Genomic DNA, 27,208 nt, shown 5'->3' with positions numbered 1-27,208 from the left:
AGCATAGATATCAGGAACACAGATAATAGGCACATATAGCATGTATTTATATTAAATACTTCATATATATGTGTAAGATTAAAGTAACTATGTACTTACTTGTTAAAATGACGATTTGAAATTCGGACAACGCTTTGTTTCTAGCAATTGTCTTTTCCTTTGACGTAACCTAGTATCATTATCAATAAGTCTTAGTCTAATATTTATTGCGACTAATTATTAGTATAGATTCATCATTAATTCAAATTCTACTTCAAGATCTATCAAGTAAGGATCAGTCAGACAGGACAGTTAGGAAGCAGGATCATTTTGGCGTATAGCTTTTCTAAAATCCAACAACCAAGCCAACGTGACCATTCTAGACACATCTCCCGTAAGTAGATCAATCAGTATAACAACTTGGAAACACTGATAAATCTTGTTTATAGGTTCATAATAACGATAATGAACTTAAATATAAGTTATACTTAAAGTACGGTAAGCATAACTCAATTTACACGTGGTTTAGCGAGAAACCGGACTCTGTGCTTGCAGAACTTCTAAATTGAAAGCTCTATTTCTCTGGGCTTTCTGGCGCTTCGGAGCTTCGCTACTAACACGTAGGAAGTGCTAGAGAAAGGTCTTGGGACCTTGGGAGGGTTTTGGAAGAGAAGTGATGGAAATGTGTGAAGAAAAGAATGAAATTTGGCCTCTATTTATAGGCTGCAAGTGTTCCAGTATGCATGGCATACTCAACTTATGCAGGGCGTACTGGGGGCCACGTTTCGTCATCATATCACAAGCCTTGGGGAGGAAGGTGTGTGCCAGATTGCGACACGTGCCGCCCTCTTGTTAATCCGAAAATTAATTATCTTGTAAAATCCATAACTTTCGCATACGAGCTCTGTTTTTGACGTTCTTTATATATACGCGTAGCTATCGACGAGACCTACAAGTTTCATTTAGACTTTGTTGGCTAATTTTAACTTTATTTTTAAAGTTATATTTTAACAGTCTTGGACAGTTAAAGTTCGTTAAAGATTCATAATTTTGTCATCTGACGTCCGTTTTCGACTGTCTTTATATTTTTTAGCTCCTATTAACGATATCTTCAATTCTCATTTAGATTGTGTCGGCCAATAATCAATCGATCTAAAATTTGATTTCCGAGTTCTACACTGCTACGCTGAATCTTAGAAAAATCATAACTTCCTCAAATGAAGTCAGATTTGGATGCTCTCTATATGCACGCTCTCGGTTTAACAACTACTACGACTTTCTTTTAGATTAATAAGGCTAAAAAGTAATTTATCAAAAATTTACTTTTTACGATACGCGGAGACGTGTCGGTTTAATCGCGAAACTTTGACGAGTCATAACTTCTTCGTTATAGGTCGGATTTCAACGTTCTTTATATGTACGCAATCATTGTGACATACTCCCTCCGTCCCAAAATTATTGTCCATAGACAAAAAAAACACACAGATTAAGGAAGCATTAATTACCATTAACTTTATACAATAAAATGACAGTTTTGTCCTTACTTTGCATTTAATGTTCCATTAAATGCTTAGTTGGTTAAGTAATAATAAAATGGTATTTTGGTAAAAATGTTATTTATTTTTAGAAGTTGACTATTATTTTAGGACAAACCAAAAAGGAAAGATGAACTATATTTTTGGGACGGAGGGAGTATAATATAACTTTGGTTAAGATTATTTATTCTAAATAATCTTCTATCAAAAAGTCATTTTTAACGTTTATTATCTCTAAATTGACTAGCCCGAATCTACGGGCATTACAGTCCCACAGGAGGCGATTTATAGGACTTTGGAAACTAGAAGGGTCCCTAGGAGATATGTCATGGCTATTCACGATGTGTATTGCCGACATAGCACATGTGCCTAGACTCCTGTCAGAGAAACATACCATTTTCTGTCAGAAATAGGCCTATACCAGGGTTTAACTCTTAGCCCCTACATCTTCACATTAATGTTGGATGAGATGTCTAGTGGGATCCAAGGGGAGATGCCTTGGTGTATGTTTTTTTTCTGAGTACATTGTCTTGGTGGCCGAGTCGAAGGCTGAGTTGAATGCCCCATTGGACACCTGGAGAACGAAATTAGAGGAGAAAGGCTATGAATCAACACACTTAAAATTGAGTATCTTTGGTGAAATTTTAGTGGGGAAGCAAATAAAGGAGTAGACGTAATTTTAGGGGAGCTGACTCTTTCTTCGAAAGAAAGCTTCAAGTATCTAGGTTCTATGATCCATATAAGATGAGGTGTGGAGGTAGACGTTTCACATTACATAAAGGTTGATTGGTAGAAGTGGAGGGCAGCCTTAGGAGTAGGGGTGGCAAGGGGGTGTGTTGGGTCATAAACCAGTTGAATAGTTTAATTAAACGGGTTGAAAATCTCTACCCAACTCAATCCAACCTAACTTGTTTAAGTAAATAGACTGAGAATTATCAGCTCAATCCAACCCAACCTTTTTAGTAATGTGGTTAAAATCGAGTTGACCTATGTATTGTTTTTCCAACCTAACATATTTAATAAACATGTTGAACTTGGGTTGATCAATTTAACTTTACAAAAAAAAAAAAAAAAAAAAAAAAAACCTTAAAAAATAACCGGAGTACGTATTTGAAATAATCCTTAAAAAATAACTTAAAACTTTAAAACTTCAATAGTTGTTGAAGTTTGGAAATAATACAACCATAAGTCTATAAGTCCATAACAAAAATACAAATCAAGTCTTTACAACTATAAAACATTATAAATGTTTAATTTCTGAATTTACCCAACTCAACTCATTTTCACCAACTCGACTTCCAATAATGATTACTAAACTACATTTTTTGAGAAATAAAAAAAATAATCAAAATATAATATTCAATTAAATAATAATACTAAATAAATATAAATTAAAAAATATTTAAAAAATTTAAACAGTGGCGGGTTGTAAACAGGTTGGAAATTTTAACCCTAACCCACCCAATTTAATTAAACGGGTTAGACGGGTTGACCCGTTTAATTAAACGGTTGAGAATATCAACCCAACATGTTAATTACTAGGTTGGGTTTGGGTTAGGTTGGCGAGTTAGGGTAAGATGGCTAGCCCTAGTCAAAAGTCTTGTATGAGAAGAATATTTTGTTAAACCTCAAAGGGAAACTTTACAAAGTAGTTATTAGGCTTGCTATGTTGTATCAATTTGAATGTTGGGTCGTGAAAAATGACAAAAGCAAGATGGAGGTAGCTGAAATAAGGATGTTGAGGTTGACTTGTGGTAAACTTTGTTGGCTAGGGTACCGAACAAAGTTATAAGCAACTCGTATGGGAGGCCCACGCATCAATGAATAATTGAGGGAATGACGTATGAGATGGTATTGACATGTCATAAAGAGGCCATCATTAACGACCGTAAGAAGGGTAGAGAAATAAGTTATTATCGATATTAATATAGAAATGAATGACTACTTTATCAAAAATAAATTATTATTATTATGTTAGATTTCCTAGTTTGATTGAAATGTTTCACAAAAAAAATTAATCTAATCCATCACAATTTACTTGTATGGTTTTAACCAAAGTCTTGTAGTCCACAATATCTGATGTATTGGAAATGTCTCTCTCCTAAGTGGCGTGGCAAAGGGTTCAAGTACCATAGTGGACAAAAAATATGAATTAAAAATAGGATTAGTAGGTGCTTATGTGTGTTTGTCGTTCTAAAAAGAATGTATAGTTTCCGTTTTTTTGTTTGTCTTTTTTTTTTTTTGCTTCTTATTTTATCTGCTTCCCTCATGCACATAAACTTTAAAAGAAAAGGTTTTTTGATAATGGATAGTTGACGTTTGAAACAAATTCTTATGTATTTTAAATGACGCTTTAGAAAACAAATACTAGTACGTATTTTGTATTTTACATTAAGCTAGAACAAATATTCATAAGCACATATATAAATTAAACAGTTATGGCCAAGTAATCCTATATAATGTGTACTTTATGTTGTGTAATGTGTGCTACAGCCTTCAAGTATGTACATTTATTAATATCAAACCACTATGGAGCAAATTGCAAGAAATAACAACATACTTTACTCTTTTTACCAATATAGGCAACATACTTACATTTATTTACCCATAATAGCAACATACTTACATTTTTGCCAATAAGAACAATATGTAACTCATTATAGCATTATAGCACTGTACTTACATTTTCTTTATATACAATTGCAATGTACTTACAATTCTTTATTCATAATAGCAAAACAAGTAAATTTCTTTACAGATAATTGCAATATATAATAAATAATGTACATTGCCTATACTTGTAGCAAAATGAAAGTATATTGCTGTTATAAGTACAAAAAACAAATAAAATACATTGCTATTATCAGTAAAGAAATGTAAGTATGTTGCTATTATCAGTAGATGCACTCAATACACTCTTTCAGGAGGACATTGATGACCATGGTATTGGTTTTAGAAGAAAGTGCAAGAAATTTCAGTTGAAATGCTCAATGATGAGTCAGATGCTGATGTGGCAAAGTTGGAATCAAAACCAGAACAGGCTTCCAAAAGGAGAGGGACTAAATCCGACACAGCAGTAAACTCCGGGGAGCCTTCTGATACTTCTCATGTTGAAGGTGAGAAAGAAGAAGCAGAGAAACAACATGAAGTTCATAGTTCGTCTGTTAAGAGTCCTCTAATGAAGCAGATAATCCATCAGAAACAGAAAAAGACGAAACTGCCCCTGAAAGTTAGGCTGAGAATGTTTCTTCCCCTTCGCCATCTCAAAGTGACAGCCTTCCAAATGAAAGACTTCAAGAAACCCGTCCGGTCTTTAAAAAACAAACTCTTCAAAAAGACGAAATCACCCCTGAAAAAGCCGATTCCCCATCCAAAGGCGGTTGTTGCCAAGGAGGTCAAACTTCCGGCCACCATTGATGAAGCAGGAGATGGTGGAGCCACTAGTGATTCTGATGATAAACCTCTGAGGAAGCACAATAAGAAAGTGGACACAGGTAGTTCAGGGGCAAAATCGTCAAAACAATCAAGGAAGAAGAGCAACCAGGCTTGTAAGAAAATGGATGTGGGTGAATTAGATGGAAAAGAAGGAAAAACAGGGTGAGAAAGTAGATGAGACTATAAAACAATCTGTGAAGAAAGGAGAAGATAGTGATTCAGATGCTAAACCACTGAAACAATAGGTTAAAAAGGGGGAGAAAAGTAAGGTAGAAAGTAAAAATGTTGAGGAAGATGAGGAAAGTGATTCAGATAGCAAGCCACTTAAGCTGTCTGCTAAAAAGGGTAATGCTGGTAATTTAGGTGATGTTAAATCTTCTTCAAAGAAGAAAGATGATGGAAGTGGTAAAACTGTTACAGAAAAGAATCAAACAGAAGAAGACAATGTAAATAATTCAAAAGATTCAAAGAACATTAATAAAACTAAAATATAAAATACTAGTTTATGAATTAACATCATGAAAAATAGGTATTTCATAGCATGTTTAGTGTCATCAACCAATAAGAAATTTTCATAATAATTTGTCATTATAACCTCAATGTATAAGTTAGACATAGCATAAACCAAGAAACTGTTTCACAGAATAAAACTTGAAAATGTTGATCATCATGTGAGCCATCCATTTCTTGGGAAATATAATCTTGCAGCCCTTTTTTCCTTTTAACCAAATCAAAGAACAGATATAATATAAATACCTTAAAGTGCTGCTACAGAACCAGATTGAGCTTGTTCATATCCCTGCTCCCCATTTACATTCCGCTGCTCAACTCCATTCCCATTCTGCTGCCAATTCCCATGGTTTTGTCCACCGCCATTCCCATTCCAGCTTCCATTGTTGTACTGTTGCCCATTCCCATTCCCATTCCAGCCTCCATTGTTATACTGCTGCCCATTCCCATTCCCATTCCCATTCCAACCTCCATTGTTGTACTGCTGCCCATTTCCATTCCAACTTCCATTGTATTGTTGCCCGTTTCCATTACCATATTGCTGTGTGTTTCCATTGTTGTATTGTTGTCTATTCATAATATCATTTCCATTACCATTTTGCTGCCCATATCCATACTGATTCCTCTGTCCATAGCCATTTACATTTCGAGGTACACCTGGCACATAACCTGTCCCTCTTGCAATTAAAAGTCTATCAATTTCTTCTTTACGCCCTAACTTATCAAACACCTCTAACACATACTCCTTAAGAACAGGGGCAACCCCAACACCATAGTTAACCATTTGTTGCAACAAAATCAAAGTCGTGTCATAATTAGAAGCTACACAGAGTGCCCTGATCACCATATCATAAGTAGTAGCATCCGGTTTCGGGTCTCTTTCAGCCATTTTAGTCAAAATGGGCTCACACTCCACAATCTTTCCATTCTCAATCATACTAGAGAACCATTTGTTGGCATAAGTAGGAATCACTCTCAAACCAACATCCACCATCTTCGCGTACTTATCTATAGCTTCATCAATTCTTCCTGCCTTGAAATAAGCATCAATCAAGGTTTTATAAGTGTTGACTTCAGGTGATAAAGATTTGCCACATAATTCCACATACATTCTTTCTGCATCATCTATCATGTCATTCTCACAGTACCTCATGATTATATTGTTAAAACCCGCTGCATCCATTGAAAAAGGTTTTGACTTGGGGGCATTACCAGCCTTCTTGAAAACACTATAAGCCTCTGATGCTTTCCCCATTTTGAAGCATTCATTTACCATGATATTAAAGGTATCAGAATTCACTGCTTGGACAACAGGCGGAGTGTGCCTATCTAACATGCTATCGAACAAAGCCTCAGCCTCTGGTTTCTTGTCCCATTTAAGCAGAACTTCTAAAAGCACATTACATGTAGCAGGAACCATTTTGAATTCTTTATCTAATAAAGATTTGTAAGACTCCATGGCTTCTTTTGGCTTACCTTTACTAAAGAACCACTCCATGAAAGTAGCATTAACAATACCATCATAAACCATGCACCTACTTTTCAGCTCATCAAAGAATTCATTGGCTTTTTCCAGATTATCCAAATTGAGAAAGCCAGATATGATGTTGTTGAAGACAATAGAGTCAGCCCCGTGGCCATCACTCACCATTTTCCATAGCATGTTCACCGCTTCATCAATACGCCCAGCATCAATTAAACCCTTGGTTAAATGACGAAAAGTAACTGCAGAGGGGCTAAAGGGAGCATTGTCCTTAATTTGTTGATAGACTTCCAGAGCTTTATCAACTTCTCCGTTTTCACAGTGAGAGACAATCAAGAAATTGTAGGAAACAACATTAGGAACTATGTTCGATTGCTTGAAAAAATAGGCAAAAAGAGCTATGGCATCCAAATACCGCTTGGCGCGATACATAGAGCCAATGATCGCGTTGCAGGTGAAAACTGTAGGACGTGTGCTGGAAAAAACCGATTGTCGAGCAACAACAGAGGCGTTTTCGAGGTCTCCGGCTCGAATTAACGATTGGACGCGGTTGTGGAGACTGAGTCGAGGTCCAACGAGGGCAGATGTAGTATCAGGTTGGTTAGGGTCGCGTCTAAGGCGTGGGGCATTTGGATCGCGTTGGAGGGCGTGGAGTGGGGGCTCAATACGGAGGCGACGTTTGCGACGACGTCGTTCGGCGGCGGCTTCCTCTGCTGAAGTAAAGGCAAAGGTTCTAACAGGGATTAGGAAGTTAGGGTTTGTTGTTGGAGACTGGAGATATAGGGACTGGAGGTTGAAGGCGGCGGCGGTGGTGGTGGTTCGGAGAGATGTGGGACGGCGGAGGGATCGGAGAATTAATCGAGCAACCGTCATGTTTGGACGTGGGGATTGGGATTTTGGAAGAACCCTAGTTAAACCCTGTGATGAAGAGCTAAATATCTGCGTTCGTTTTCTATAACAGAGTATCGTCTCAAAAACCTCTACTATTCTACGTGTGCAATTATGTTTGAAATTTACAAGTTTGCCATCACTCGAACTCAGATATTTTATATTTCAGTTCATGATAAAAAAAAAAATAAATCAAACTTTTTTAAAAAAGAAGTAAAAGGTAAAGAACGACTCTGCTGGGGATCGAACCCAGAATCTCTGGTTCCGTAGACCAGCGCCTTATCCATTGGGCCACAGAGTCAATTTGATATATCAAAACTAGTTAGCTTTATTACTCGAAAACGTATAAAGGAGGACCTTCAATCGAGGATAATTTAGGTTTTGTTACTTTGGATGCATGACCTTAAAATGATTTTATTTTCCGACTAATAAACTATTCGAAACACATAAAACTAAACTTTTGATTATGTTAGATTATATATGTTTTGTATCATTGTTTATAGTGTAGGGTGTTATATATAAATATTGTATACTCTTGTATTATATATATTAGATGGAATACCCTAACACGAGTTTATTTTAAATATCTATCATGATATCAAGCCTAGCATTCAAACGGCGCCAACCCTAAAAAAAAATTCTTTTCTTTCGTTGGACCTGCTGCACAACATCAACATCCCTGTCGACTACAATTTGTTGCTACCTCGCTTGGATCAGTATCGTGCCTATTTTCGGTAATTGATCGATCAATTGGTCATTCCTCTCACGCTCCATTTCGTTGCTACCTCTCTCGAATCAGTTCAAGCAATTCACTACTTATCTACGGGTTCATCATTCCAGTTTGCTGGCCTTACCGTCTTTGTAGGTATAATTCTTATCATTTGTTCGTCTCTTTATTTTACATGTTATTGTTTTTGTTTCCCCGGATCTGTGACAACATCAGCAACATCCTCTACTGCTATTCCCACAAAACAGCAACCGCTCTATGTTGTTACGAATGTGTACGACCATTTTAGTTTTAAACTAACATCGGATGGATCCAATTACAAACTTTAGAGGCGTATTTTTCTAGACCTTTGCAGAAGTGCAAAAGTTCAAGGTCATGTTAATGGGAAATCTCTCCTTACTGGATATGATGATGAAGATTGGTACTCTATTGATTCCCGAGTCAAATCTTGGTTTTACTCTACAGGTGACTCAAATCTTCTCAAAATTATATCAAGTGATGACTGTACAACAAAAGACTTATGGGATAAGTTAGATGAATTCTTCCTCAATAACAAAATGTCTCGCATTCTACATCTTCAAGACCAATTCCGCAATACAAAGAAGGGTGCTTCTTCAATTACAGATTTTTGTCATACATTGAAAAACATTGTTGATTCTCTAGCAGATGTGGATTCTGAAATCTCAGAAACGAAACTTGTGATGCAGATCTTGAGACAACTCCAGTCGTCTTATCACAACATTGTTAGTTTCATCACTCACAAGGATCCGTTCCCGTCCTTTCTTGAGGCTAAGAATATTTTGTTACTACATGAAGCTCGTGAAGAAAATGTTGGCATGCCCACTGATAACAACTCCACCACCACTAGTCTCTACTCAGTTTCTACCACAACCGGGAAACAAAAAAATAATAGGTGGAATAAAAACCGCACTGGTGGTAAAGGTTCTACTAAGGGGCGGGTAATCTTGGTACTTTTGTGAATGCTAATCCTTTTGCAGGCACAAACACGAGTTCTCAGTCTTAATTTGCAGGTTTACTTGGAAGTGCACCTCAAGACAAGCAACAACTCGCAAACAACAACATTCAAGGCTCTCCATTTCAACATTTTTTTCATGTCATCAGCTCTTGGAATCACGCCACATCTCTTTCTTGGACCACCCTCCGGCTATTACTTGCTTGGAGCCAGTAAGTAGACCCCAAACTACCATGCAGTTATTTGCTATTGTGATATGTTAGAACAACATGATAGAGATAGGCCAAGGATCTTCAGGAATTGCATGATAGAATTGCCTGATTATATGATGCCTGATAGCCTAAGGTTTTCCTTATCTGAAATTGACATCATTATTGTAGTTGCTCAGTGTATGCATCGTAGTTATACATAATTAAGATCTTATAGCCTGAGAATGTTCGGTTTAGCCTTATTTCTTGTTCTTGTTTGATGAAGGGCTTAGGGTAGGATCAGATATTCGAAAGTATATAAGGTCCAGCGTTATGTATGACTAGCATACACTGGTGATGCGGGGTTGGTGGAAGTTTCATGGGTGAGTTGTGCGGGGCCAGTCGACTAGTTACGAGATATTTAGCCGTCTTATAGGAGTGAGGATTGAGCGCTCGCCATGCATATGTATATTGTTAGGGTGTTGTGATGATACTTGAGACAAATATGGGTAGGTGTGGAAGGTGGTATGGGCCCGTACTACTGAAAGCATAGGACCCATACGCGTAGAAAGGAAGCCACAACCCCTAGGATTTAGTTGGGAGTTGGTTCCCCGTTTTTTATACGGATTATCTGATATTTTCCAAGTGTATTTTCAGTATGGTGGTTACGAGGCGATTTGAGGCCGGATCCAGGTCAGGATCAGGAGCTGGCAGCCAGGATAGGCCAGCGTTGACAGAGGATCGTGTCAGGGAGATCATCCACGAGGAGGTGGTCGAGATTGTCTGGGGTCAGATTCCGGAGATGTTTGGGTCTATCAAGACCGCCATAATAGAGTATTTTGATGATAGATACGCAGCCATTGCTGAGACTGCAGCTGCTGCAGCCTCTGTAACTGTGGCGGCTGCAGATACGGGGGACTGGGCGGGCTTTTCAGTATCGGGACTTCGATAACACGAAGCCCCCGACTTTCAATGGGACTCAAGGTCCGATCGTAGCCATGAGGTGGTTGTCTGACGTGGAGGGATGTTTCTTCGCATGTTCATGTCCTGCTGACCAGAAGGTCAGGTGTTCTCTAAACCTGTTGAGGTCCGGAGCAAAGGATTGGTGGAGGTTGATGACTTGGTCTTATACTGATGATCAGAGAGTTGCAGTTACTTGGGAGCAGTTCAGGGAGATGTTCCGCGCTCGCTACATTCCACGGGTCGAGCACGAGCGGCTGTCATAGGAGTTTTTGGATCTGAGACAGGGTACGGAGACGGTGACAGAGATCACCCGCATGTTCATTGAGAGGGCGATGTTTTGCCCGGAGTTTGCTTCTGATCAGGCTCATATGACACGTTATCTAAGCATGCTCAAGACCGATATCTGTCATTTTGTTGCTACCCAACGTTGTGATACACTGATGGAGTTACAGGAGGCCGCTAGGCGGCGTGAGCTTGAGATCGAGTTATAGTTACGGGAGCAGAGGCAGGCCCCGACACAGTCACAGTCGGTGCCAAAGCGGTCCAAGACCGTTGATTCTAGGTCTGGAGGTCAGCCCGGCCACACTTGTGGGAAGTGCGGGAAGGCTCATTCGTGGGTTTGCTGATCTGGTAGCGGGTGCCACAAGTGTGGCAAGTAGGGCCACATTGCTAGGGATTGTAGGCAGCAGACTCCAGCTTCTGGGGTCAGAATTTGTTACCATTGTGAGCAGGTGGGCCATATGAAGGCCCAGTGTCTCCTACTAGCCGCCAAGCCGACGCTGGAGCTGAGGATTACTGACGGGGGTCAGGGTAGAGCAGAGCCTCCGAATGCTCAGGGAAGCACCTTTCAGCTTACAGCCGAGGAGGCCAGGACAACACCAGATGTGGTTGTCGGTATGTTTCTATTCTTTATCTTATTGATTATATCTATTTTATGCTTATGTGTTTGTACCTATGATTAGGTACGTTTTTAGTGAACTCCTTACCTGCTTTGGTATTATTTGAATTGGGGGCGAGTCGGTCGTTTGGCTCTCGATCGTTCAGTAGGGAGTTTGGTTTGCCTGTAGGAGAGATAGAGTGTCCGTTGTGAGTCTCTATCGCTAACGAACACGTGATTTCTGATTCATCAATCTATCGGGGCTGCGTTTTGGAGATCTTCGGGGTATCCTTCCCGATAGACTTGATTCTGATTCCCATGGGGGATGTATGTGTGATTGTGGGTATGGACTGGTTGAGTCGCTTCGGTGCCATGATCGACTGCGAGGGTCAGCGGGTGGTAGTTCGAACCCCAAGTGGGGGAGAACTGGTTATCTTCGGCGATGGCACCAGGTTAGGATCAGGGTTTTGATCGGCTGCCAGGGCTCGATAGTATATTCAGCACGAGTGTGCGGGTTACTTAGCGTATGTGGTGGATACGCGGGTCAGGGATCAGGTTTCGGTTTCAGATTTCTGGTTGTTAGGGAGTTTGCTGATGTGTTTCCGGAGAAGTTACTCGGCGTGTCTCCGGAGAGGCACGTCGAGTTAAGGATCGACCTAGTGCCAGGTGCGGCCCCCATCGCCAAGGCGTCGTACCGATTGGCACCACCAGAGATGCAAGAGTTGTCATCACAGCTATAGGAACTGTTGGGCAAGCAGTTCATTCGTCCGAGCAGTTCCCCGTGGGGAGCACCGATTCTCTTCGTCAGGAAGAAGGATGGTTCACACCGGATGTGCATTAACTACCTGGAGTTGAACAAGTTGACGGTGAAGAACCGTTACCCACTCCCAAGGATAGATGATCTTTTTTATCAGTTGCAGGGAGCATCTTGGTTCTCCAAGATAGACCTGAGGTTCGGGTACTATCAGGTCAGGATTAGGAAGGAGGACGTGGAGAAGACCGCGTTCAGGACTCGTTATGGACATTACGAGTTCGTGGTGATGTCGTTTGGGCTCACCAACATGCCGGTAGTGTTTATGGACCTGATGAATAGGGTATGCGGACCGATTCTCGATCGTTCGGTCATCGTGTTCATAGATGATATCTTGGTGTACTCCAAGACGAGAGAGCAACATAAAGAGCACCTCCGTGAGCTACTGGGAGTTTTGAGGCGAGAGCGGCTGTATGCCAAGTTCTAGAAGTGCGAGTTTTGGTTACGAGAGGTTCAGTTCCTTGGACATCTCGTTAACCAGGAGGGGATTTTGGTCGACCCGACCAAGATCGAGGCAGTTATGCAGTGGGAGGTTCCGAAATCTCCCTCAGATATCAGGAGCTTCTTGGGATTGGCAGGGTACTACTGGAGATTCATACAAGATTTCTCCAAGATTGTGATACCTCTAACTCGTCTGACGAGGAAGGGGGTGGATTTTCGGTGGGGCCCTGAGCAGCAGACTACATTCGAGACGCTGTGACAGCGACTTTGCGAGGCGCCAGTGTTGACACCCCCTGAGGAAGTCAAGGATTTTGTGGTGTTTTGTGATGCATCGATCACCGGATTGGGAGCAGTCCTTATGCAGAGAGGACGGGTGATAGCATATGCATCGCGACAGCTGAACCCGCATGAGACGAGATATCCCACGCACGATCTGGCGTTGGGAGCAGTGGTATTCGCTCTCAAGATTTGGAGACATTACCTCTATGGGGTCCGCTGTACCATTTAAACGGACCACAAGAGTCTGAGACACATCATGGATCAACCGAACCTGAACATGAGACAACGCATGTGGCTTGACGTAGTCAAGGACTATGACTAGGGGTGTTCACGGTTCAGTTTGAAACCGTGAAACCGGACATTGGTTTGGTTTCGCGATTTGTATTTATTTTTATGGTTTGGCTTGCGGTTTCAAACTTTCGAAATCGTAGTGAACGGTTTGGTTTGCGGTTTCAATATTTTTAAACCGTATAAAACCGAACCGGACCGTAGGATTTATATAAATATATGTTAATTAACTATTTTACATATAATTGTATATATTTTTATTATACATTAATTTTTATGTATTAGTAATAAAAAGTTATAACCCAACAACTTAATAACTTACCAGCCCAATCCTTTTTGTGTGAAGCCCGTTCCCTTTAATCCAATAAGGCAATAAGCAACAACCCTAATCAACACAAATACTTAAATCGGAAATCGCATAGTTGCATGTATTGGATAATATTTGATATTTTTATTTACTGTTTTGGACAGCTTATTAGTTGCATGTATTGGACAATATTTGACAGATTTTAAGATTTTTTTGGCATATTTTATGATTTTTTTGACAATTTTTATTTAACAGATTTTTTGATAAAACTAGTCTAATGGAATCGATTGAAATGAGCCTAAAAATCCCAAACCGTGAAACCAAACCAGAGCCAAACTGTTAGTAACGGTTCGGTTTGATTCAGTTTTCATTTTTTAACGGCTCGACTTTGGTTTTTGATATACAAAAACCGTTACTAACGGTTTGGCTTCGGTTTGACCAAAAAACCAAAAAAAAACGGATCGTGAACACCCCTAACTATGACTGCGAGATCCTTTACCATCCTGGTAAAGCGAATGTGGTTGCAGACGCCCTGAGCCACAAGTCAGCTGGATCTTCTGCTCCAGCTGCATGTATGAGGATATCTGTGGATTCTCCACTCGTGAGCTTGATTAGGGAAGCTCAGGCTGAGGGTATGTGACATGAAAACTGGAAGCTTGAGAGGATCAGAGGCGAGAACACCCGATTTGTGCAGGCTAGCCGGGGATTATGACCCGATGCGGTCGGGTATGGGTTCCGATGTCTGGTGGGGTCAGACAGATGGTTCTGGAGGAGGCTCATAAGTCTCACTTCCCTATTCACCCAGGGGCCACTACGATGTGCCAGGACTTGAGTATGAGTTATTGGTGGTCGTGCATGAAGCGAGAGATCGCTTGGTATGTCGAGAGCTGCTTGACCTGTAGGATGGTCAAGGTCGAGCATCAGAGACTGCATGGCAAGTTGCAGCCTCTAGATTCCCATGTGGAAATGGGAACATACCACGATAGACTTCATTACCAAGTTGTCGAGGACGGCGAAGGGATTTGATGCTATATGGGTTATCGTGGGTCGATTGACCAAAAGTGCCCATTTCCTGCCCACTCGGGAGAGCTCATCGCCGAGAAGCTGGCTGACGTGTATGTTTGCGAGATCGTTGCTCGCCATGTGGTTCCGGTCTCTATTGTTTCCGACCGTGATGTAACATCCGGATTCCCATGTATGGTCATTTGATTATTTATTTGAGTTATGAGGAGTGACTCGACGAGTTGATGCCCTAACTCGTCGAGTAGGATCGCGAATGATGACTCAGATTAATGAGTGGACTTGACGAGTCAGTGAATGGACTCGATGAGTCCGTGCTGTTGGCAGAAACCCTAAATCCTTGGGCATGTGCCCTATTTAAGGGTCCTTATAGCCTTCATTTGCAACCACCCTTTCAGAGAAAAGAACCCTAGCATATTTGAGTGTGTGTAGTGAGAGAAAGAGCCATCTTGAACCATTTGTTGTGATTTTGCTAAGGAGGAGAAGTGATCCAGCAAGAAGGACCAAAGGAGGTTGTTGTTTTGAGACTTTCAAGCAAGGAGGCTTCACTTTGAGGTAGCAATACGACCCTTTTCTTCTTTATTGTGTAGGCTTCTTGAATCAAGGGTTTCTTTACCCTTTCTTGAGTTGGAATAAGAGCATGAGAAGTCCCAATGTGAAATAGACCTTAGATCTGGACCTTGAGAGGTCCAGAGAGCCCCAAGCATCCAACTTTATGCAGTCCCTTTTTAGGTTTTGGATCATGGTTGTCATATTAGAGCTAATTCATCAAATAGAGCCATATGAGTGTTGCATGAGCATAAAGTTTGGACCTTTACGTGACTTTTGAGTGTTTAAAGGTCAGATATATAAGTTAGAGAAACAGATCTGACCTCAGAAGGTCATTTGGGAGTTGCCATGGAGGAAACTCGCCGAGTCCATGAGAGAACTCGACGAGTCGAGTCGGCTTGCCCCGCGATTCGTGATCAGTGGTAACCCGTCGAGTGAAAGGATAACTTGACGAGTCGAGTGAGGCCTTAGAAGGATTCAGAGGATGCGCATGAACTCGCCGAGTCCCATGAGTGCCCTCAGCGAGTCTGGTCAAAGTTGGACCGTTGACTGAGGTTGACTTTTAGGGTTTGGTCAACAATTGGACATTGGACCATTGGAGGGGTAAAATGGTCTTTTCCCCTTCTGAGAGAATATAGGGAGGAACTAGTCTAGTCTTTGAGAGCCGTATTAATTAGAGATAATTACTTTATGTGATTAGGCGGAGGCTAGATCAGTGATTCGAGTTCGATACTTTCCGAGATTACCCGAGGTGAGTCTTCTCACTATACATTACCTAGAGTGGTATCTATGTGCAGACCGGAGGGTCTTACGTGTTATGTGTATGTGTATGTCTGAGATTTATGTGTATGATATGTGTTATATAGACCGAACCAGAGGGTCCAACGACTCATGAGGCCAGAGGGTCCTCGATCAGACCGAACCGGAGGGTCCAACGAGCTAGACCGGACCGGAGGGTCCAAGGAGCTACGTGACTGGAGGGTGGAGGGTCCCGCTGAGACACATTGACCGAAGGGTCAAACTGAGTTATATCCTCGAGTGACTTATGTGTTGTATGTGGTATTTGGGGAACTCACTAAGCATTTATGCTTACCGTGTTATGTGATATGTGTTTCAGGTACCAGCGAGGATCGCGGGAAGGCGCCGACATGATTTGTACACACTGCCAGTGGATTATGTGTTGAGATTCTGGGATATGTTTTATTGTGATGACAATTGATATATAAGATTTTGAGAATATTATATGAGTTTTATTATGTTTGAAAAATGAAAAATTGTTTTAAAATTTACGTCGTTACAATTTGGTATCAGAGCCTTGGTTTGAGGGATTCGGATGCACCTTCGGGCGTATCTGAACTCAAACTGAGGATTTGAGAAAAATTTTCATAAAAGAAACGATTTTTCTAAAAGAGTAAAGATTTTTGAAAAAAGCAGAACGGAGCAGTGTGTACGATCAGCCAGCGCCCGAACGGTGATTTCCCAAAATACCCTTACATTATGTGCTAGGAGATATTATGTGATATGCTATGCATGCTAGAGTAGGCTAGGTATTCATATCTAGGACTAGAGTGCCCTGATTTGTGATGCCTTAGCCTAGGAGATTACTGCTACTATGAGTTACTTCAAGAGTGAGTAGGTAGCAGCGAGGAGCTTATGAGTGGTCTACTGGAGGGTAGCCTGTGTTCAGCGAGATATAGGGTATTTGTGATCTGCGATCCTAGGAGGAGGACTTGGGGTGAATACTAATGCGGTGTGGAAGGTAGTATAGGGCCCGTACTACTGGAAACACCGGATCAGTGAGCAGTCCAAGTAAGAATCCTTAGGATACTAAGGAACGAGTAGGGTTGAGTTATCGAGTGCGAGTATACTCGAGCGAGTCTCTGATTTCTTTTGTGTTGTGTTTCAGAGACATTATGGTGGGCACGCGCCACACTCCAGAGAGCAGCGGTGTTAGCGATGATGAGATTCGCAGGATGATTCATGATGAGGTGGCAACAGCCATTCGTGCTGAGATACCAAAGATGTTTGGGTCTATCAAGACCACGCTGATTGAGACATTTGACGAGCGGTATGCTGCTCTTACCGATGCTGTTGTTGCTGCGGCCACCGCAGCCGTTGCCGCTGCTAGGCCAAAGGGGGGTGACTCGTTGCTGTACTGGGAGTTCAGCAACACGAAGCCACCAGAGTTTGATGGGACTCAGGATCCGATAGCCGCGATGAGATGGATCTCTGACATTGAGGGGTGCTTCTACACATGTTCTTGTCCTGAGCATCTGAGGGGACGGTTCACGCTGAACCAGCTTCGCTTGGGAGCGAAGGACTGGTGGAAGTTTGTGACGGCAGACTTCACTCCTGCAGAGACTACAGCGGTGACCTGGGAGAGGTTCACCACCATGTTCCGAGATGAGTATGTTCCCCCGATGGAGAGGGAACGGTTGGCGCAGGAGTTCTTGTCCTTCAAGCTGGGGACGGAGTCCGTGACTGTGATTACACGGATGTTTCATGAGAGGGCGTTGTTTTTCCCTGAGCACGTGTCTACCGAGCAGGCACGTATGAGCCGGTATTTGAGCATACTGAGGAGGGACATTCGTGAGTTCGTGGAGAAATCGACATACCGGACATTTGCCGATCTCCAGGCAAATGCCCGGAAGAGGGAGATTGAGCTAGAGAATCAGGCCAGGGAGGAGGCCGAGTCTCAGAGGAGGGATAGGCGGCTGGTACAGTCTCAGCCGGTAGCCAAGCGGGCAAAGCCCGCTCATTCGAGATCTGGAGGTCCGAAGGGCCGCACTTGCGGGAAGTGCGGCAAGATCCATGTGGGGGTATGCAGAGCGGGGGTGTGCTACAAGTGTGGTAAGGAAGGGCATTTCGCGAGGGATTGCCCCAAGGGGTTTGCAGTTTGCTTTCACTGCAACCAGACTGGCCATCGGAAGGCCGAGTGCCTATAGGTACTTCAAGGATCAGCACAGGGATCTGCACCTGCTGTTGGAGCTACCGAGGTCTGGCCAGCGAAGGCCGAGGTACCAAAGGCTCGCGGGAGAGCCTTTCAGTTGACAGCGGAGGAGGTCCACGCAGCGCCCGACATCGTGGCTGGTATGTATTCTTTTATTTACTTGTACTGAGTTGAGATATTGTGCTTATACTGTGGTATTCATAGGTACTTTTCTTGTGAGTTCTGTACCTGCTTTGGTGTTATTTGACTCGGGTGCGAGTCGATCTTTCGTTTCATTATCTGTAGTTGTGTTGATTATGATGGCATGTGCGGAATTAGAAAAGATCTAGTGAATCATCATGCAAACTCAAGAACACAAGGAGTAAATAATTCTGTGTAAGCTCATATTAGATCTAGAAAGGATATACAAATGGGTTTGTACACAATTTCTCTCTCTAGTCTAACACTCCAAATGGTTCCTTACATAATGGGAGTCACTCACTTCCTATTTATAGGAAAGACTCAACCCATTTACACATACAAAGGGGAAAGCCTAAAACACTACATCCAATAGTGACTTTGCACCCTAACATTCTCCCCCTCAAAGTTAGGATTGGATGTCCTGGCTTCAGTCTCCAACGAGCTAGCACGATCAAGACCAAACTCCCCCTCGAATTATCATCGGTCTTCAAGATCTGCAAAGAATATTCGAGAAACCCGCTTCGAATACCCATCATTCTCCCCCTTTTTATAATCAAAAAATGATTATAAAACCCATTAAGGGTGAGAAGCGCCCGAGGAATGAACAATACAATACTCCCCCTTGATGTGTATCAAAAATGAATCACCAAAAATCTTGCACGGAAAAACAATCACGAAAAAGCCACAAAAAATTTCCAATTTATGAATTTTTTTGACTTTTTGGGTGAAAGTTGCAAGATTTTTCAAACACCGGGTAAAAATCGTCACTTTCTGAATTCTGCAGGGACCCGTTGTGCCCAAAACAGCCAAATATGCAAAACTCTCCCCCTTTTTCAAAGCTGGGTAGAAAGCGTCAATTTGCACAAACTGCAGGGGCTTGAAATGCATTTTCTTCAATTTTCAGCAAAAACAGTCCTTTTTCGAATTTGGGTATGAACCGCCAAACATTCGAAGCCTCAGGGACTATTTTCGAAAATTCTGCCATTTGTGTTCCAAACATACGCAGAGTTATCCCAAACATTCGAATTTTCAGAAAATTTTCGAATTTGGGTGAAAAGTGTCAAACATTCGAAACTTCAATTAATTGATGAGGTTGCCAAATATTCGAAAGTTCAGGGGCTGAATTCGAAAATTCTGCTTTTTTTTATCAAAACATTCGAAATTTGGATCATTCATACGAAGCCTTTTTCCATTTGTCAACCATTCGAAACTTGAGGGACTACATTCGAAAATTTTGCTTTTCCATTCCAAACATACGAAATTTTGCAACGCTTCGTACGAAAGCATATCCTCTTCATACGAAAATTTTCCCAAACACACGAATTCGAAGGCATTCGAAGCCTCTTAATGAACAGTAACCTTTTAATCATCCAACCTCTGAATCGAATTTTCGTTCTTACAGTTCTTCCAAAATCATTAACAACAAACTCAATCTTCTCGATTTCAACTGTAAACCATGGCTTCGCTTTTTTTTAAAAAAAAATCGTCGATATCAAAATCAACAATCCGTGACCATCGAATTTTCAACATCCAAACACAGTTCTTCCCAAACTATTACTTTTGAATCACATCCCCAGAGCTATTACTTTGCCAGGACATTCGAACAATCCCAAAATCAAATTTTCACAGTTCATCGTTTTTTTGTTCCTTGACAATCGATCACAAAAGCAAATTTCCATCAAAATCATTCTTCCCTGTAGACGCGAACGAACACACATACAACATACAGGCACGAAATCGACTCCAACTCATAGTTTACACACAGATTCGAATCAATCCCTTAATTCCAAAATTGAAGATTATTTCGACCATAAGCACTTAATACGATTCCAAAAATCCATTACAGTCGAAACCTTCTTCTATTGTTCGCTTCATTTTCTAGTTCCTAAACAGAATCATTGATTCCAAACGTTCTTTGACTTTCGTTCCTTTCACAAGTAGCTAACTCAATCTTCACATATAATCGTTACCCACCTGTTCATCCATTCAAACCATCGATTCCTCTCATTTGATCCTTGACATCGATAGCTTCAAAATATTCGAAATTGTTCAGACTGCAATTCCAAAAACCTTCGAAAACATCAACCCACAAAACTGATTTCATCATAACATCAGTTCCGTTACTGAATCATACGAACCTATCGACATCGTAGCTTCCGTCATCAAGAACAAGATCCATCCAACTTCAAAATTAAATCCCAAATTGAGCCTGATTTCGACTTTCACAGCCTCTAAACAACTTGTAATAACCAATTTCAACTTTCAATTCACTGAATCAACCAATAGAAATCGAATTTGACATTTTCTGGGTTTGACTTTTCGAAATCAAAGATCACTAAACACGAAATACCTGATTCTAATGTCCGATTTTAGATCAAAACCGTGATAAATCAACTGTTGTTCACATGTTCGTCACAAATATTTCAAAGTTTTTGATCAGTTTTATCAAAATCAAAAACAGTGATCGACAATCACTTGATCATCATCGGTTTGTTAATATACGAATCCATACACAACCGATTCACAAGTATTGATTAACACAAGCTTCTAATCGATTTTTCAGTAAGATGATAGCGAAATCAAACTTCAAGAACAATGGATTAAGAACAAGATATGCGAGTGACAGTGAAGAGAAAAAAAAATGAGACCGGCGACGAATTGAACGAATCAAGCACTTCAATTGACTTTGGGCTTATTAATTCAAAGATGAACAGTAACATATCATTAGATTTTGGGCTTACGAATCGGATTACATGATTAAAGAATAAAAATGATTTTGATTATGGTTTGGGCTTGGGCTTGATCTAAAAAAAATAGATTGGATCTACAATTGGGCATGAAATGAAGTCGATCCAATCGAGTCAAATCGATCAAAAATTGAAAAACGCAAAATACGAATCAAAATCATGGACGTTTTGGAATCCATTTGAGAATTTGAGATACCTTTTTGACGAATTGAGTTCCATTTTCAACGAACAAATCAAATTTAGAAGATCTCGGTTCTTTTGTTGGAATGAGAAAATCTCCAATTTGAACATTGTACCACCCATTATGCGAGATGTACAACTCGTTCTTTGTGTTCTTCGTGTTCTTCATCGATCCAAGAACATCTTCAAAAGAACCATCAACACTTTTGGGTTTTGACTTCAAATTCAATGCAACCTTTGGAGATTGTTGCTTTGGAACCCAAATTTGCTTCACAGATTTCGACTTCACAACATTTGACGATTTTTGTGAGTAAACCCGCTTGTTTTTCAGATTAATCTTCTTCTTCTTTTTCTTTCTCATCTTTTTGCATCTTGGAGACTTGATTTCATGAACAAACCCACTTTCCACAACATCAACTTTATGAGTTTGAATCAAATCTTATGGAGTTTGATACTTGTGAATTTCTTGGATCACCGGCTTCCGATAAGGAATCATTCCTTCAAACGAATCACAAGAACACAAAATATCATCGGTTTGAACTCCAATCGAGCAAAAAACTTTTTCATCTTGAAAATCAACTGGAACGCCTTTTTCTTGAACATCAAGAACACCTTCCCGAGCTACACGACAATCTGCATAATATTCAAGTTTATTGCTTCCATATTTGCATTCAGCACGAGAAATTCCTTTTATGACTTCTCCATCTCTTCTATTTCTTCGTCTCTTTTGATATGTTGTAACCAAACGATCAAACAAATCTTTGGTTTGAAAAATTGGACAACTAATTAATTCTCCAACTTCATTCTTTTCTCCATTTACAACGATATCACATTCACTTTTCAATCCAACAGTCAAGCTATAAAGAAGATATTCAAAAGTGCATTCACCTTGAACATCCTTACTATGTATCATCCATTTCTCCATAATTGCTTCTTTTCTTTTGAATCAAATGATATGAACTTGGGTTTTCTAGAGAGAGAAAGTGATTTTGAATGGGTTTTCTAGAGAGATAAAGCAAAAATCACTTGAATTCTAGTGAAGAAACTCGAATTATGAGTAGAATCAAAGATCAATTCGATTTCTAGAATCCAAACTCTCCAAATCACGAAGATCAATGATCAAAAAATGAATCACCAAATCAAGATAGCCATCAAGGATCAATTCTTGATCAAATCAAGAACACCCGCTCTGATACCAATTGTAGTTGTGTTGATTATGATGGCATGTGCGGAATTAGAAAAGATCTAGTGAATCATCATGCAAACTCAAGAACACAAGGAGTAAATAATTCTGTGTAAGCTCATATTAGATCTAGAAAGGATATACAAATGGGTTTGTACACAATTTCTCTCTCTAGTCTAACACTCCAAATGGTTCCTTACATAATGGGAGTCACTCACTTCCTATTTATAGGAAAGACTCAACCCATTTACACATACAAAGGGGAAAGCCTAAAACACTACATCCAAGAGTGACTTTGCACCCTAACATTATCGTTTAGCCAGCACATCAGTACCCGACGAGAGGCGATGAGTCGACCTCTACGAGTCTCTATAGCTGACGAGCGAGCGGTTTATGCTACTGATGTGATTCGAGGATGTGTACTCGAGATTTTCGGTGTTGAGTTCCCGATAGATCTGGTACCGATTGCGATGGGTGATGTCTGTGTCATCGTGGGCATGGACTGGTTGAGTCGATTTGGAGCCGTTATCGACTGCGAGCGTCAGTTGGTGACCATACGAGACCCTAGTGGGGGAGTACTTACGATGTATGGCGAGGGTACCCGATCTGGGTCAACGTTTTGATCGGCTGCCAGAGCGAGGCATAGTCTACAGCAGGGCTGCAGAGGGTTTGTAACCTACGTGATGGATACACGAGTTGCCGCCGAAAGGCCGAGTTCAATCGATGAGGTCCCGATAGTGTGTGAGTTCCCGAATGTTTTCCCCGAGGAGTTGCTGGGTGTGCCTCCGGAGAGGCAGGTGGAGTTTCATATTGATTTGGTTCCGGGAGCGGCGCCTATTGCCAAGGCACCCTATCGCCTTGCGCCGCTAGAGATGTAGGAGTTATCCTCGCAGCTTCAGGAGCTGATGGGGAAGGGGTTCATCGGACCGAGTAGCTCGCCGAGGGGAGCGCCGATCCTTTTTGTCAAGAAAAAGGATGGTTCGCACCAGATGTGTATTGATTACCGGGAGTTGAACAAGTTGACGGTCAAGAACCGTTATCCTCTACCGAGGATTGACGATCTGTTCGATCAGTTGCAGGGTGCGTCTTGGTTCTCCGAGATTGACTTGAGGTCGGGTTATCATCAGATGAGGGTGCAGGATGAGGATATCCCGAAGATGGCGTTCAGGACTCGTTATGGGCATTACGAGTTCGTGGTGATGCCTTTTGGGCTCACCAACGCACCCGCAGCGTTCATGGATCTCATGAACCGGGTGTGCAGGCCGATGTTGGATCGTTCGGTAACTGTGTTCATCGACGATATTCTAGTGTATTCGAGATCCAGAGAGCAGCATGGGGAGCATCTGAAAGAGATCCTTGGAGTGTTGAGATCAGAGAGGCTTTATGCCAAATTCTGCAAGTGTGATTTCTGGTTACGGGAGGTCCAGTTCTTGGGACACCTCGTTAATCAGAATGGGATATTGGTCGATCCGGCCAAGATCGAGGCGGTTATGAGTTGGGAGGTGCCGAGATCCCCCACCGAGATCAGGAGTTTTCTGGAGTTGGCCGGCTACTATCGGAGGTTTATCATAGATTTCTCCAAGATTGTCGTTCCCCTCACCAGACTGACCCGGAAGGGCGTTGCTTTTACTTGGGGTCCCGAGCAGCAGACCTCGTTTGAGACTCTTCGCCAGAGATTATGCGAAGCCCCGGTGTTAGCCCTTCCGGAGGGAATGGAAGATTTTGTGGTGTATTGTGATGCGTCTATATCGGGGTTGGGTGCGGTGCTTATGCAGAGAGGGCACGTGATAGCATACGCATCGAGGCAGCTGAAGCCTCATGAGACGAGGTATCCCACCCACGATTTGGAGTTGGGGGCAGTGGTGTTCGCCCTCAAGATATGGTGCCATTATTTGTATGGGGTTCGGTGTACCATATACACGGACCACAAGAGCTTGAAGTATCTGATGGATCAGCCCAACCTGAACATGCGCCAGAGGAGATGGTTGGATGTGGTAAAGGATTATGATTGTGAGATCCTATACCACCCGGGAAAGGCTAACGTGGTAGCCGATGCTTTGAGCCGCAGGGCGGAGAGTGCCTCGATTCGAGATATATGCATGAGGATGACGGTGATGACTCCGGTATTGGATACCATCCGAGAGGCCCAGGCAGAGGCGGGGAGACCGGAGAACCGCAAGAGAGAACGGGTGATTGGACAGGTATCCGAGTTTGTGACGGATAGCCGGGGGCTTATGACCTTTCATGGTCGGATTTGGGTGCCGTATACGGGTGGGGCACGTAGCACTCTGATGGAGGAGGCACATAGATCGAGATTCTCGATCCATCCCGGGGCCACTAAGATGTATTTGGACCTGAAGAGAGATTATTGGTGGCCCTGTATGAAGAGAGATGTTGCATGGGTAGTAGAGAGGTGCTTGACCTGTCGCCGGGTTAAGGCCGAGCACCAGCTTCCGCATGGCAAATTGCAGCCATTAGAGGTCGGCGACATGGTATTGCTGAAGGTCTCACCCTGGAAGGGTGTGATCCACTTCAGGAAGAGGGGAAAGTTAGGTCCCCGATACATTGGTCCCTTTCGAGTTATTGCCAGGGTTGGAAAAGTGGCATATAGACTGGATCTCCCGGAGGAGCTCAGTCAGATTCACAACACTTTTCACGTCTCCCAGTTACGGAAGTGCATACTTGATGAGGAGGCGATAGTGTCATTAGACGATATTCAGGTCGATGAGCGCCTGAATTACGTGGAGAGGCATGTAGCAGTTCTGGAGAGGAAAGTGAAGGTTCTACAGAACAAGGAGGTGCCTTTGGTAAAGGTACAATGGGAGCATTGGAAGGGATCCGAGTGGACTTGGGAGCCGGAGGCAGAGATGCGTGAGAATTACCCGGAGTTGTTCACCGCAACAGACTTTGAGGGCGAAGTCTAGTTAAAGTGGGGGAGAATTGTAACACCCCGACTCCCAGGTATAAATTTCAAAGCTTTACATTTATGTTGTTAGACCTGCTCGACGAGTTGGATGCCCCAACTCGTCGTGTAGAAAAGGATCCGTCTGCGTGAACTTTAGGACCTACTCGACGAGTTGGAGATGGAATATGAAACCCTAATTTTTAGGGTTTTGTACCCTATTTAAAGGCTCATTAGCCCCCCCTTCTACCTCTCTTATCGCCCCCTTGACCTCAGAAAAACCTAATCATGTATTACTCCTTATTTTGTGTGTGTAAAAGCTTGGAAGGTGGTTTTAGTGAAAGAAACTTGAAGACTCAAGAGCTTGTATCAAGGAGAAGCTTGTAGATCTAGTACCTACTCCATCTTGGCTTCCATTTGAAGATAACAAGTTGTTACCTTGATCATTCTAGTGTTAGATCTCCTCATTCAAGGGTTTTAGCCCGTTTCTAGCATATTTGTGGGTCATTTATGGTATTGAGCATGATCTAAAGTTGTAACTTCAGATCTGGACTCCTCTAAGCCCTCATAGTTATAAAGTTATCAAATTTATCAAGCTTTTACCATTCTCTTTGGCTTAAACCTCTTCCTTAGCTTGGTTTTGGCATTTAAGGCCTTTTATGCACGTAAAGTTTGCAACTTTACGTGGTAATTATGCCCAAGGAGGATAGATCTATAATTTGGAGTTTTGGGGTAGCTTAAAAACGTCTGAATGAGAAATGGCTGAAGGAACTCGACGAGTTGGATAGCCAACTCGACGAGTTAAGACGAGTTTTCCCGCTTTAAGGATTCTGCACGAACTCAGCGAGTTGTGAGTTAACTCGACGAGTTGGTTAGGATTTTCCCGACATTTTGGATATTGCATGGACTCGACGAGTTGTCTGGAAAGTCGGCGAGTCAACTAGGCTTTTCATGATTCTTTGAGTTCTAAAGGAACTCGACGAGTCAGTAAGCTGCACTCGACGAGTTGGGTCAACATGGACTGTTGACCTTGACCGTTGACTTTGATTTTGACTAAGGGTTGACCAGTTGACTTCTGAGGGTATTTTGGTAATTTGAGAATTTATGGAAGTGGATCATTGGTGGTTATAGGTGTTGGTGTTTGGAGCCGTGTTTCGGGAGTTTGATATTTCAGTTCCGATCGACATTGTGAGGTGAGTTTTCCTCACTATACTCAAGGGTCGAAGGCACCATGGCCGACCCTTTGGATTGTTATCATGCTTTATTGTTAGTGTGATATGTTAGATCGGTATCCTGGTAGATATGATATTTTATGTGGTTATGATCAGTTAGATCGGTATCCTGGTAGATAGGATGTTGCTATGCTTAGTGATCTATATATCGGGTTGTTTGTCTGTAGACTGTTATGTGATTATTTGATATATGTGCACATGATTGATTGATGGTTGAGGCTTATCTGCTTTGTGCGAGAGCCAATAATAGACCAGAGCATTCCAACCCGATGGCTGTGGGCCAAGAGTACTCCATCCCGAGGATGATTGGACTCATAGTGGGCATTCCAACCCAATGGTTGTGGGCCGAGGGTATACCATCCCGAGGATGATTGGACCCATAGTATGTTGGCATTCCATCCCGATGGTTGAGGGCCTGGGGCATTCCAACCCGATGGTTGATTGGGCCCATTGTATGCTGTTATTATATGTGTGTTATTGTGGTGCGGGTATTTTGGGGGAACTCACTAAGCTTCGGGCTTACTGTTTTAGGTACTTCAGATGATCGCGGGAAGACGAAGGTGTGATCGTGCAGCTCCTCA

At 42.0% G+C, this 27,208-nt stretch overlaps 1 protein-coding gene and 1 non-coding gene across 3 annotated transcripts; both read right to left on the bottom strand.

Moving 5' to 3' along the window:
• Positions 1–4,285: 4,285 nt before the first annotated feature.
• On the bottom strand, positions 4,286–7,906 carry GRP23 (glutamine-rich protein 23). Of its 2 annotated transcripts, none has more exons than XM_079059663.1 (2): positions 5,706–7,906; positions 4,286–5,360 (listed from the first exon to the last, which is right to left on the bottom strand). In XM_079059663.1, exon 1 carries the CDS (start codon positions 7,813–7,815, stop codon positions 5,707–5,709), a length of 2,109 nt encoding a protein of 702 aa, XP_078915789.1. In that variant the 5' UTR covers positions 7,816–7,906; the 3' UTR covers positions 4,286–5,360; position 5,706. The 2 variants fall into 2 exon arrangements, with proteins under 2 accessions (XP_078915789.1, XP_078915790.1); XM_079059664.1 differs by having other exon boundaries at positions 4,286–4,977.
• A 152-nt stretch (positions 7,907–8,058) lies between these two features.
• Positions 8,059–8,131, bottom strand: TRNAR-ACG (transfer RNA arginine (anticodon ACG)). Its single transcript has one exon. It is a non-coding gene; the product is annotated as a tRNA-Arg (tRNA).
• Between the last annotated feature and the right edge of the window lie 19,077 nt (positions 8,132–27,208).

Source organism: Lactuca virosa, chromosome 7, assembly GCF_052849685.1.
Source record: "Lactuca virosa cultivar CGN04683 chromosome 7, Lactuca_virosa_CGN04683_v6, whole genome shotgun sequence".
NCBI classification, from domain to species: domain Eukaryota; kingdom Viridiplantae; phylum Streptophyta; class Magnoliopsida; order Asterales; family Asteraceae; genus Lactuca; species Lactuca virosa.
This window is presented reverse-complemented; position numbering and strand designations above follow the sequence as displayed.

Bases quoted from the DNA above. Each gene is read 5' to 3' on its own strand.
- GRP23 (XM_079059663.1), bottom strand. From the start codon at position 7,815: ATGACGGTTGCTCGATTAATTCTCCGATCCCTCCGCCGTCCCACATCT.